The sequence below is a fragment of the Narcine bancroftii genome, chromosome 5, assembly GCF_036971445.1.
Source record: "Narcine bancroftii isolate sNarBan1 chromosome 5, sNarBan1.hap1, whole genome shotgun sequence".
Taxonomy (NCBI): Eukaryota; Metazoa; Chordata; class Chondrichthyes; order Torpediniformes; family Narcinidae; genus Narcine; species Narcine bancroftii.
In genome coordinates, this window is record NC_091473.1 from 8,609,439 (window position 1) to 8,623,780 (window position 14,342).

At 34.5% G+C, this 14,342-nt stretch overlaps 1 protein-coding gene across 15 annotated transcripts in view; it reads right to left on the bottom strand.

Annotated features, from left to right (window-relative positions):
- The window catches only part of setd5 (SET domain containing 5), a 158,836-nt gene that overhangs the window by 103,927 nt on the left and 40,567 nt on the right, over nt 1–14,342 (bottom strand). For 13 of the 15 annotated variants that reach the window (XR_011357310.1, XM_069936681.1, XM_069936669.1 and 10 more), the window contains 2 exons: nt 5,219–5,274; nt 1,772–1,950 (listed from right to left, as the gene is read on the bottom strand). Coding sequence is in view for 14 of the 15 variants with exons in the window: in XM_069936681.1 (XP_069792782.1) it covers nt 1,772–1,842 (71 nt within the window). In the remaining variant the exon portion in view is untranslated. The remainder of the gene's footprint in view (nt 1–1,771; nt 1,951–5,218; nt 5,275–14,342) is intronic. The other 2 variants (XM_069936675.1, XM_069936676.1) reach the window with 1 other exon arrangement.

The following is a 14,342-nucleotide window of genomic DNA, read 5'->3' on the forward strand; positions in this document are numbered from 1 at the left end:
GGAACACGTGGTCGGCCACAATCACGGGGGCGATTCGAGGATGAAGTCCTGCCCCTCGGCTGCCGCTGCAGAAGTATCTTTATCGCAAACGTTATGGAGATCACTTTACACAGATAAACCTTTTATATTATTTAATCATATTAAACTTCAAGAAGAAATTCAGACTTCACCTATGTTACAAATGTGGCTTCTTCCATCTCAAGCAGCAGAATGAATTGTTTAAATACAGGGTGTGATGAATCTTTTTACCTAGAAAAGGTTGATAATGATTGTCTAATGAGGAATTATAAATTTGATTTCAGCTCTCTTAAGATAAGGAAATGACCATTCATTTAATTTCTGCTGTTTGGAACAAAGCTGCATTTGTAAGAGGGTAGCATGCTGATTCTCTATGCATCCTACAAGCTCTGGGGGAAAATATCACAAAGTAAGTAGAGAGCAACTCTTAATTTGGCTTTGAAGAAATACAGTACAACTTTGATTATCCGAAATGGTTGGGACCATTTTTTTGGAGAACCGGTCGTTTTTCTTTTTTAAAAAAGCTGCATTTGTAACAGTGTTTAAACAACAACAAACAAGGTAAAGATTTTTAAGCATTAAAATGTTTCATTCTCACCAAAATAAATGCTGGTCGCCCCCGATCACTAACACTTCCCCAGCGAGACACTGTTCATGCCAAGAGCCTGAGGTCCACTGCCGCCGCTGCCAGGAGCCTGGCGTCCCCGGTCAGTTCAGCTCCAAAAAAAATTTCAGATATATGAGGATATCTGATTTGTTTCGGATATCCTCATTTATACGAAATTTTTAAAAACTTTCTAATAACTGAGAAATTTGGAGAATTCCATTTTGGATAATCGGAATTGTACTGTATATATTAATAGATCTTAGCTGTTGATAATCAAGAGATGTCAAAGATACACAAATTTCTTGAGTGAGGAATTGAGGAGGGAATATAGTCAAGGAATTACTTGGATGACATGGGAGATTAAACGGCCAAGAGTGAAACAGTTCAGCCTACCGTTACTGGGGAGCAGTCCAGCTTCTGAATCAGGCTGAATAACTCCTGGGTGTGCGACAATGAGCAAAACGCAGAACAACACTTGCAGGTTTGCACTATTACCAGCTCATCAGCTGTATTGGTTAACAAGAAATTTGGCCCAAGAAGTATGTTTTGCAACTAGATAATCCGATGATTTCAGCGCAAGAACAGGTCATTTTAGCCCACAAGCCCATGCCACCCAATTGACCATCAGTCCCGTACATTTTGAAGGGTAGGTGGAACCTGAAGAACACAGAGGAAACTCACATAGACAAGGGGAGAACTCCTTACAGACAGCACAGGATTCGAATCCCGGTCCCGATAGCTGGTGCTGTAACTGCGATGTTAACCTTGCTGCCCCAAGGTACATAAAAATGTATTCAGATAAATTTAAACTAACACTTTAGCATCAGAGAAAAAAAAACTTGGTACTGGGACAAAGAAATTAAATAGTTGATTTGGGGAAGTGAAGGATGTTTGATAATAAATGAACAAATAATTTATCATTTGTAACAGCAGCATTATCGATGAGGAGCAAGCAAGTACGTCTTTGGTCCCCACAACAAGCATCTTTTTAAATATTCACAACATAGGTTATTACAAATCATTACTTCAAACAGCATCAGTAATCACAAAAATAAAATATTCAGCCAAAACCTCAGACCCTCAATAAACATTATTTTTCCCTGCCTGCTACCCATCCACTTCTTCTAATTTCTACACTGTACTCACTCTGATCCAGCAGCCATATCAGAGTATGAAGTATCTGGTGTAGTAACTCCAAGTGGAATTACTATGCTCATGACGTCCAACACCAAGTTGTGTTTATCACGGGGTCCGAAGCAAAATGCCTGACCACACCGAGGCCGAACAGCCGCAGTGTCGTGTGCAGATCATGGACATGAGGGAAACTGCAAAAGATAAAAAAAAGAAAAATAAAGATCAATTCATTGAGTATTTTACAGATCAAATTTGCATTCCTCTTATTCTGGCATTGTACAGTGAGGTTAGAATAAGTAATGTGGTGCAAAACAAGATAAAATTACTGACATTTTAGCACCATATACTTTAATGTCATAACTAACAGATGTGAGAGACTTCAGATACTGGAATCTGAAGCAAAAAATAAACTGTTAGAGGAACTCGGTTGGTCAAGCAGCATCTATGGATGACCCAGTTGCAGGGTTCAGAAGCAAAACCTTAACCCTTCCTTTGCCTCCTGCTCCACATGCAATTTGTTTCTTATGTTCTCTAAAAGTTAATGTAATTTTAAAAATTGATTTTTTTAAGATGCTACTGCGAATCTTGAAACCAAATAATAGAAGTCCGTCTTGAAAATCATCACTCCTGATAAGGAATCATAAACAGGTCGATAACATAGAAAACGCACGTTCTACTCTAACTCACACAGTCAAAGCACGAGAAACGAAGGGAGTAACAATAAATTATAGCTTGTCCATTCAAAAAGGTGAATCCGTAACAGCACATATCTAACTATTGCATCCTGTAGAGTAGGTTATGATGTGTTTTACACATTTTCTTTTCACATTTCTCGAAAGGCCGACATAGCCTGTTTCCGTGCCGTAAATATGGTTAGGAGATCCCGAGCAATAAGTAATACTGTAAAGGATGCAAGAGGCAATTCAAAAGTTTAGAGAGAAGCACGAAAAGTCTACAGTCACTGTAATTGCATTGAAAACACAGAAATGCTGGTGGAACTCAGTAGGCCAGTATAGATATATTACTTATGTTTTGGGCATGAGCCCTTTTTCAAGGTACACAGTAATGTACCTTTGCCTCCCTTATGCACACTGCGAGACCAGAAATTATGTTTTTAATTCAAAAGTTGATAATACAATCTCACACACAAGTATGAAATTCATAATTCAGATATGCATTCCTCCTTTCAACAAAGGAGAATCTAATGCAAGAATGGATAAAAAATCTTCACGGAATATTATTGTAAAACATCTTAAATCTACCTATCTGGTTTCTTTGGTCAAAGATTGATGAGAATTGCGTCATTAGCAGGTTGAGGTTAGAATAAACATTGTGGTGTAAAACAAGGTAAAAGTGGGATCGAGAAGTCCAAATGGTTAATGCCCTACAGGGCAGGAAACTTGCTGGAGGGGTGATGTTCAAGAGAAGGAGGAGTGATGGAGATGGGTGGAAGGATCATTGGTAGGGGAGTTAGGATTCCTTGTCAAAAAAATCATTATCAAAGAGTATTTTGACAATCTTCATGGATTATACATCTCTTTCCAAATGACTTGCATAGTTCCAAAATCAGTTACTAATGTATATTAGAAAAATCAACCAGGGCAGATCAGATGACTTTATTCACATCACAAGGCAGACCAAATCAACAACACAAAACCTTTAAAACTGTAACCACCAAAGGCGTAGAAAGGACAAAGATATTAGGATTTCGTCACACAAGTTGGATCAAAATTATAAGCATAATTATGCCTCAGTCAGATGAAGACCTGAGGACCAAAAGCAATGGGCCGGAAGTGGAGGAGCAGTGAGTGAAGCACTTACAAAGCTCTACGGATGGAACAGTTTCGAGATAGCAAAGAAATGAACATGGACAGATTACTGACTTAAGAGATTTCAACTAGATCTTGATAAACATGGAACCAGTGGGGGGGGGGGGGGGGGGAATGGGAGATAAATGAATATGATTTGATTCAAATTATGCTAAAGACAGCAGAGGCTTTAATCACGTATGGTGGATGGAAGAAGGGAAGAAGGTGGGCCTCCCAGAACATTGGAATGGTCAACTGGCAAATGCATCGCTGCAAGTTTCAAAATGCATATAGGTTGAGACAGGAGGATGAAGTAGTCTCAGTAATTAAAATGACTCAAGAAGCTTGGCTCTGTGACAAATAGGACTATGAGAATAATAGACAACCCTTCAGAAAGTGGGCAAGGAAAGAATGGAAGTGGGAGAACTGTGCTAAAATTTAACTGGAAGAATTTTTTTCTCTTCCAGTATAAGGTTCAAATAAAGAGCAGTGGCACCGCTGGGATCAAAATAGATGGTAATGAGGTTGGCAATCAATGCATATTTGGATACACTGTATCTGATAAAGTTTGCCTTGAGGTTACTGAAATGCAGGAGAGGACTGAGGATGATTCTATGAATAGTTTCAGCCCAAGTATTGGGAATGAAAGGTGTTGCACTCTTAATACCTACGCAAAGAGTTTGTATTTACATAATGCCCCTCACGTCCTTCCACATTCCAAAGAACTTTACAATCAGCCATTTATTTTATGTAGAGAAAGACTACGCAAAAGTGAAGCAAAGTTTATTAAGCACATTAATACAGACCTGTGAAAATTTTATTTTGAAATGTCATCATCCCAGATTCATAAGACAAGGTTCTTAAACAACACAAGTAACAATGGAAACAGTAAATTGAAGTAAAAGATTTTACATATTTTTGCCACAAGAGGAGGCTATAGTATTAAATATTGACAGCTAAAAATGTCTTGAATACCAATTTATGAAATGCTTTATGGTGAAATAAATCCTGGGCCTATTTGCACCAAAAATTTTGATTTGCCGTTATGACCTTGGGTATCCCACATCTCCAATCTTGGAGTCAGAAAATAAGAATCGAAAAAGTACAGAGTATGATCAGATAGAGAAAGAAACCTACATTAAAATATCTGATAAAATCATCTTATAATGTTGTACAGATAGTTTCCAGTAAATCCTCTCAGGTGGGGAATGAAGAAATAGATTGGAAGTCCCTGCAAATGTGGCAGAATATGTTTGTGTTGGGTGGGTGAGATAGTGGGTAGGTATAGTTGGAGCATCATGGTTTAAATAAGATGAAAATAAGTCCATCCAATATCCCAGCAGCAAAGTTTAGTTCACAAATAAACCAAGTACTTAAAGCATTTATTTAGTCTAATCAAAACATTACCATGTTTAAAAATTCTGTTAAACATTACATCTGCAGGCTATGAAATTATTTTTTAGAACATACATGGAGACAAAATGCAAGGAATAGATTTGCAAAATGTTTACAACTAATTGTTGGTGTTAATTCTGGATCTTATCCAAATTCACCATTTTGCCTTAGTTTAATGCAGTAACAAGTCTACAGACTCTGCTCATGTATCTCATCTCTTTAGTGACACAGTTAGGAACCAACACAATCAACTCACCAGCTCATCTGTCACTGTATCTGTCCTGGGGGAAGATGGAGACCAGCGAAACCAGCCTAATTGAAAAAGGACATGAGCCTAATCACTTATAAACAGCAAAATAAACAAGTTTATCCTCTTCAGAAGGATTTGGGAACAATTCAATCAAAATAATAGTTTTTTTCCTCAATTTCTGTAATGCAAAATGGCAATGCACCTGAATCGTATGCTTTTATAAACAGTTTTATTTAATTAATGAAAAAATTTAATCAAAAACATTTCACATGAAAAGTCTGTGTTTCATAAATAAAGGCAGTTTATAAATCAATAGACTGCTACTAGCAGAAAAACTAAAGCAGCAGCTGCTTAATTTATTTCACAAAACTAGCCATCATTCCCATCAAATCTGGAGGAGCTTTTATTTCTCTTCTTGCTCTCAATTAGGACAGACTGATCAGGTTCCCACCCATGTGGATGCACAGATACATTCATTCTGCAACTTGGGTTCAATTACCCAGAAAATTTAATTATTCACAATTTTTCTTCTTCAAATAATTGAAGAAAAATTAGTCTGTGTTGCTATTGGGATTAAAACAACTTGCTGGATATATCATCAATCTATAATCAAAGACAACCAGCAGAAAGAAGGGATGAGGGGAGCCACAATATGCACCAAATCCCAAGGAAATAGAGAAAAGCATTGCCTTGCAAACATTTTCATCTTATCTAAGAGTTTTCCGCATCAGTCAAGAATGTTGGAAAATGAATCCTCCATTTAACTCTGCAAGCCGCTAAGAATATGGTTGTCTGGAACTTAATTCCTCATATTATCTTGCCCATATTTTATGTACCTAGTTATCAGATATACACAGATTTCAAAAAATGAAATTATATCAATTATTCTCTTATTTTGCTCAATTTTGACTATTCGGCCTCATCCTGGAATATACCAACAGTGAAATCAAATGATTTGTACTGATTTCTTGATGTCAGGAAAATTATCCAAATGATTCAAAGTGAATTTATTCCTGCATGCTGCAGGGTATCTTATAAGAGACGTACAATGGCATTTCAGTCAAAAACAAAAAAAAGCACATCAAAACATTCAAACATATAGATCCAGAAGATGCAGAATCATATACATATAATTTACAATCTCACCTCAGTGAAACAATTATTGTCATGGTGGCATTAGGCATTCTTATTAACGGCAACAGAAATTTCTGAAAAATCTTAAGCTATTGTCTTGTGCAAGGGAATGAATACAAGAACAAGGAAGTCATGTTGCAGCTATATATAATTAGGTCACTCTTGAATTCTGCCTGAAATTCTGGCCATCTCACTACAGAATGGATGTGGAGACTTTGGCAAGGGTACAGAAAATATTTACCAGAATCGCTGCCTGGATTAGAGGATATGATCAAAAAGGAGTTTGGCTTGTTTTCTCTGGAGTGTCAGAAGCTGAGGGGAGATCTGGCCAAATATTATAAAATTATGAAAGGCAGAAATAGAAATACTGTTGATAGTATTTTTTACTGAGTTAAAAATATCAAACATTAAGGTGAGTTGGGGCAAGTTTAAAGGAGATGTGTGGGCCAAGCTTTTTCCCTCCACCCCCCCTCACAAAGTGAATAGCAGATGCCTAGAATGAGCAGCCAGGGGTCATGGTGAATGCATGCACAACGGTAGTTTAAAAGGCTTCTGTAGATACACACACGTGAGTATGAAAGGAATGAAGCAATATGGATCACATAAGGCAGAAGAGATTTAGTTTAATTTGGACTGTTTATTGGTGTAGACACTGAGGGCCTACTCCTGTGCTACACTGTTCAACATCCATCTATCACACACACGAGAATGCTCTGATGCCCTTTCACTTCTTGCTTGAATAGAGGTCCAACAGTTCGTCGTTTGACTAAACTCAATCTCATATTGAACAATTTCTACAAAATCTATGTATAATTCCAACAGGTATTAGACCAGTGGTTTTCAAACTTTTTATTTCCACCCACATTCCTCGTTAAGTAATCCCTATGCCATAGGTGCTCTGTGATTAGTAAGGGATTGTTTAAGGTGGGATGAGAATGGGAAGGGAAGGTTGAGAATCACTGCTCTAGACCCAATTATTACTGAAATATTTTGCTTGAGAAAATTTGTCATTGGCCCATTTCCTTTGGAGTTATGAAACCGTGCATACAATGAGTCAATTAGGTACGATTAAAACAGAGGTTTTCAAACTTTTTATTTCCACTTACATACCACATAGACTAACTCTTCATGGGATATGTGGACTGGTTCTTGTGTCCCTCTGAGGTCTACTTTACTTTTTTTCTGGCACATTAACAAATATCTATCGATGTTGCTACCACACTCATAGGGAATTTGAGCATTTGCTACATCCTGCAACAACTTTTAGTCTATGTGACTCTTTCATTCTCCCTCTGGATTTCTCAACTTCCATCTCAGGGATGTTAATGTCAATTATCAGTTACAAGCCCTCAGACTCTGACAGCTATCTTGATAATACTTCCTCCCACCTTGCCCTGCGAAAGATTCCATTTCTGAAACTCCCTCAAGATTTAAAATCAAATATGATAGGAAAGATAAATAATTAGTTCTTTACAATTTATTATTGTTGTCTAGAGGTAATTTCTTGGAAAAGACTAATAAATTATGGGACCAAGATTTTCAACAATTATTTTCAGATGCTACATAGGACTCTATTTTGAAATTGGTAACTTCATCTTCTCTATGTGCCCGACACTCATTATTACAATTTAAAGTAGTACATTGAGCTTACTTCTCCAAAGTTCAATTGGCTAAATTCTATTCTAATGTTTCTTTAAAATAATAGATTCTTTGGCTTGGCTTCGCGGACGAAGATTTATGGAGGGGGTAAAAAGTCCACGTCAGCTGCAGGCTCGTTTGTGGCTGACAAGTCCGATGCGGGACAGGCAGACACAATTGCAGCGGTTGCAAGGGAAAATTGGTTGGTTGGGGTTGGGTGTTGGGTTTTTCCTCCTTTGCCTTTTGTCAGTGAGGTGGGCTCTGCGGTCTTCTTCAAAGGAGGTTGCTGCCCGCCAAACTGTGAGGCGCCAAGATGCACGGTGCAAAATAATAGATACAAGAGTGAAGAAGGTACATTGTTTCATACGTTTTGGTCAGGACCTTCTTTATCCAATTATTGGGAAAGTATTTTTCATATCTCTTTAGTTTTTAATATTAATTTGACTCCTAATCCTTTTTTTCCCCTCTTTGGAAAAAGTAAGATGACTGACTTGAAGTTGTCTGGGTCACAATCCCATGTAGTTGTTTTTGTTTCTCTTATTGCTAGAAAAGCTATATTAATGAGCTAAAACCATATAACAATTACAGCACAGAAACAGGCCAGTTTGGCCCTTCTTGTCCATGCTGAACACCCTTCCACCTAGTCTCATTGACCCACATGTAGCCCATAACCTTCCATTACCTCTCTCGTCCAAATACCTATCCAACTTTTCCTTAAATATTAAATTCGAGCCCACATCTACCACTTTGGCCAGAGCTCATTTCACATTCCCACCACCCTTGAGTGAAGAAATTCCCCCTCATGTTTCCCCTATACTTCCCCCCCTCAATCTCAATCCATGTCCTTTTGTTTGAATCTCCCCTACTCTCAATGGAAAAAGCCTATCCACATTAGCTCTCTCTGTCCCCCTCATAATTTTAAGTACCTCTACCAAATCACCCCTCAATCTTCTATGCTCCAGGGAATAAAGTCCTAGCCTGTTTAACCTTCCCCTGAAACCCAGGCAACATTCTTGTAAATCTTATCTGCACTCTCTCTATTTTGTTGATGTCCTTCCTATAATTCGGCGACCAAAATGCCATACAATATTCCAAATTTGGACTTACCAATGCCTTATACAATTTCAATATGACATTTCAACTCCTGTACTCAATACTCTGATTTACCAAAAGCTTTCTTCACCACCCTATCTACATGTGACTCCACTTTCAGGGAATTATGTACCAGAATTCCTAAATCCCTTGGTTCTACTGCACTCCTCAATTGTCCACCATTTAACGTGTGTGACCTTTAACATGTGTGACCTTTGCTGATTATTCCCACCAAAATGTAGCACCTCATAGTTCTCAGTATTAAACTCCATCTGCCATCTTTCAGCCCACTCTTCTAAATGGCCTATATCCCACTGCAAGCTTTTAAAACTTTCCTCGTGGTCCACAACACCACCAATCTTAGTATTATCTGCATACTTATTAATTTATCACCCAGATCATTAATATATATATATATATGGAAAGATGCTGTCCCTCCAAGGCATACCCAGAGGCTGTCTGATGTGATGGTATGGCTGACTTTGGGAAAAAAAATGTTCTACTTCTGAAATGAATTTTCACTTTGTAAGTTTATGGGGTCCTTTTCACAAGCTAAAATAAAGTATTTTTTTTATAATTTATAAGGCTACTTAGACCCTGTTCAGTGATTTGGAGGTTTCCTTTTTTTTTTAAAACAGTTGTGGAATATGTATTTTCAACCAACAACGTCATATGGGTGGGGAGAGATTATTAGTATAATTTTTTTTCTGCCTTTTGGTTATGTATCATAGGGTATTCATAGTTATATGTACCAATATAGTTACTTTGTTGGATATTTACTATTATTAATAGTTATGTATCATTGATTGCTAAAACTTAAAAATATTAAGAAGATTCCATTCCTTCTAGTTCCTTCACGTCCACCACATCTACTCTGATTTATGTGAATTTCCACAAAGATCGATCTGATATGTCTTCCTTTATCATTAACTGTGGCTATCTGTCTACCCTCCTTGACTGAGTCTTTGACTGAATCTTATTTTAATTGCTTTTATTTAAACTTTATTTATTCGTTCAAAAAACAAATAATATGACATAGACAGCAATTAAACATGAACATTTTTTTATATATAAAAAAAAGAACCCCCCCCACCTTCAGCCAACTCTCCTAAGGAGAGCCATAAGAAAAAAAGGATATTTTTAAAAAAGTTAAATATACATATTAAAATCTAATCAATATAAATTGAAATGTAAATATTCCGAATATAACAGCTACTTATTAATAAAAAAATTATAATTATGAGAAACATACATAATTTTTTCAATTATTAAACAATATTTGATCTCATCATGCCATCTATTAATATCAATCATATTTGTATCTTTCCACATACTAGCAATATATTATTTCGCTATAGATAAAGCTAAATATACAAAAGCAAGTTGAAACTTATTTAATCCCAAGCCTTTCAGAGGTTGCAAACTACCCAACAAAAATACTGTTGGATCGAAAACTATTTTAATCTTATACAGATATTCTAAAAACGGTTGAATTTTCTTCCAAAAAGATTGTATATGTATACATGACCAAACAGCATGAAAAAAAACTTCCAACCATATCACCACATCTAAAACACAAATCTGATTCATTAAAACCATATTTTTTTAAATTTTTCAGGTGTCAAATATAATTAATGTAAAAAATTGTAATTAATCATTACATAACGTGCATTTATCAATCTAGTTACACTATCTTTTTTTAACTTTATTTATTCGTTGAAAAAACAAATAATGACATATGCAGCAATTAAACATGAACATTTTTTATATATAGAAAAAAAACATGAAAAAAAGAACCCCCCTTCAGCCATTAAAAAAAGAAAGAATATTAAAGAAAAAGTTAAATATACATATTAAAATCTAGTCAATATAAATTGAAATAGAAATATTCTGAGCTAGTTACACTATCATAACAGATATCTAACCAAACCTCTTCAGAAAAAATAAAACCAATATCCGCTTCCCATTTAATTTTAGATCTATCCCAACCTTTTTTATCCATACCATCCTGTAATATTTGATACATAAATGAAATATAACCCTTCTTTGGTACCTTCATAAGAAAAGTCTCAAATTTAGTCATTTTAGGTAAAATCATCTCTCTACCAAACATACATTTTACCAAAGATCGAATTTGATAATAAAGAAATAAAGAATTCTTATCAATACCAAAATCTTCCCTCATCTGATTAAAAGATAAAAACTTACCCTCTTTAAAACAATCTCACAAATTTTTCACTCCTTTAAATCTCCAATGCAATAAACTTTGATTATGTGTTGAAAAAGAAATAAGTTGATTATTACACAACGGAGTCAAAGCCAATAATTTACCCCTAGAACCTATCATTTTATTTTTCTTTATCCGTAACTTCATTAAATATTTTAGTATAGGCACATTATATTGTTGTAACAAATTCATATTCCACCTAAACAAAAATTGATGTATTTCAAATTCAGAAATACTTGCCACCTCAATTTTAGCCCAACTAGGAGGCCGTACCAAATCCATCAATGAACTAATAAATTCAAGTTGGGCTGCCTCATAATAATTTTGAAAATGTGGTAAACATAATTCCCCTAACTCATATTTCCAAGTTAATTTATTCAAAGCTAATCTCGAAAATTTACCCCTCCATAAAAACTCCCTAACCATTCTATTTAAATCTCAAAAAAAAATTTTATCACGTAAATATGGAATAGATTGAAACAAATATTGTATAAGCGGAACGATATTAATCTTAATTGTATTTATCCTTCCCATTAAATTAATAGGTAAATCTTTCCATTTGATCAAATCAGTTTTAATTTTTTTCATTAACAGAGCATAATTTAATTTATATAAAGATTGATAATTAACATTCAAAATTATACCCAGATATTTAATTCGATCAGTCCACTTCAAATTAATAATATTCTTATAAACTGAATAATCTCCTTCACTTACCAGTAATATTTCACTTTTTTCCCCAATTAACTTTATATCCAGAAAGACATCCATATTGTATTAAATATTCCTTCAAATGCAAAAGTGACTGAGCTGGGTTTATTAAATACATCATCAGCAAATAAATTAATTTTATACTCCTCATCTAAAACTTTCATACCTTGTATCTGTGTATTTTGTCTTATCAACTGTGCTAAAGGTTCAATCACTAACGCAAACAAAGCTGGTGATAAAGGACAACCTTGACGAGTTGATCGAGTTAACTTAAAAGATTCCAAAATCAAACCATTCATCAATACTCTAGCTACCGGTTTACTATATAGAGCCCTAATCCAACCAATAAAAGGACCAAACTTAAATTTCTCCAAAACTTTAAACAAAAAATTCCATTCAACTCTATCAAATGCTTTTTCTGCATCTAAGGATATCACCATTGGATGATCTAAAAATTGTCGAAATCTATTAATCAAACTAATCACTCGCAAAATATTATCTGAAGCATATCTATTCTTTATAAAACCTGTTTGATCAATATGAATCAACTTTGGTATTATTTGCTAATATTTTAGCTATTATTTTATAATCTACATTTAACAACGAAATTGGTCTATATGAAGATATCTTCAAAGGATCTCTATCTTTTTTAGGAATTACTGTAATTAAAGCACTAGAACAAGACTCAGGTAAATCATAATGTTCTCCAACTTGAACTAATACATCCCCAAACACTGTAGAGAAATCATCATAAAAAATTTTATAAAATTCAACCAAAAAATCCATCATCACCAGGCGATTTACCATTCAGCATTTCCAGCATAGCCATTTTAATTTCCGAATCAGTAAATGGTTCTTCTAACTCCTATATATCTCCATCCTCCAATATCGGTAAATTCAACTGTGATTTATTAAATGTTTTAGTATAGGCACATTATATTGTTGTAAAAAAAATCATTTGAAAAAAATCAATCGATCCAGTTTCCTGTTTTCCTTCAGATGTATATAACTTTTTATAAAATGAATAAAATTCATCATTAATCTCACGAGATTTATAAGTAATAAGAGAATTCCGTCTAACAGCATTAATAGTCCTCGATATCTGTTCTTTCTTTAATTGCCACACCAATACCTTATGTGCTTTCTCTCCCCATTTGTAATACCGTTGTTTAGTCCTATTAATCACATATTCAAATTGATAAGATTGCAAAGTATTATATTTCAATTTCAGCCTAGATAATTTTATTTTCTGATCTTCTGTAGCGTCTTTCTGAAATTCCTTTTCAAATTCATCAATCTGTTTCTCTAATTCAAGACTCTGATTTAATCGATTTTTTTTTGTTTTAGTATAACTAATTATTTGTCCTCTCAAATAGGCTTTCATAGCATCCCATAATACAAACTTACTTTGAACAGAATCAGAATTTTCTTTCAAAAAAATGTTTTTTCAAAAAATCAATAAATTCTATATTTTTTAACATTGTATTAAATCTCCAATGATAAGCTATTTGAATTCTTTCAGAAGTTTCATATGTAAAATATAACAGAGAATGATCTGAAATCACCCTACTTTTATATTCCACGTTGTATTTTCCCTTGTAAATGTGCTGATACTAAAAAGAAGTCAATCCTTGAAAACGATTTATGTCGAGATGAATAAAAGGAAAACTCTTTCTCTGTCAAATTAAGACGTCTCCAAATATCTACTAAATTAAGATCTTTCATCAACGCTTGGACCTGGATTGCCATCTTGGATTTTTTAACTTTCTTCGGAGATTTATCTAATAAAGGTTCCAAAACACAATTAAAATCACCACCAACCAAAATATTATCATTAGCTTGACCCAAACATAAGAATGCATCTGAAATAAATACTTCATCATCTGCATTTGGAGCATAAATATTGTTCAAAATTCACTAAAAATCTTACAATTCAATTTAAGAATACATCCTGCCTTTTCCTCCATTGATTTAAATTCAAAAGATAAATTTTTATGTATCAAAATTGCTACACCTTCAGCTCTAGAATTAAATGAAGAGGAATATACATGCCCAACTCAATCCCTTTTTAATTTCACGCTTTCCTTCACATTCAAATGTTTTTCTTGTAAAAAGGCAATATCAATTTTCATTTTCTTAATATACGCCAAGACTCGCTTATGTTTAATCAGACTATTTAATCCTCGAACATTAAAAGTAGCAAACCTCAATATCTACTATTATTACTAAATACCAATAATATCTTTATATAAAAACTCAAATCAACATATATCGGCCCTCCAATAAAAAGAATCACAAATTAAAAACTAAGAAAAAAGTTTAAAAAAA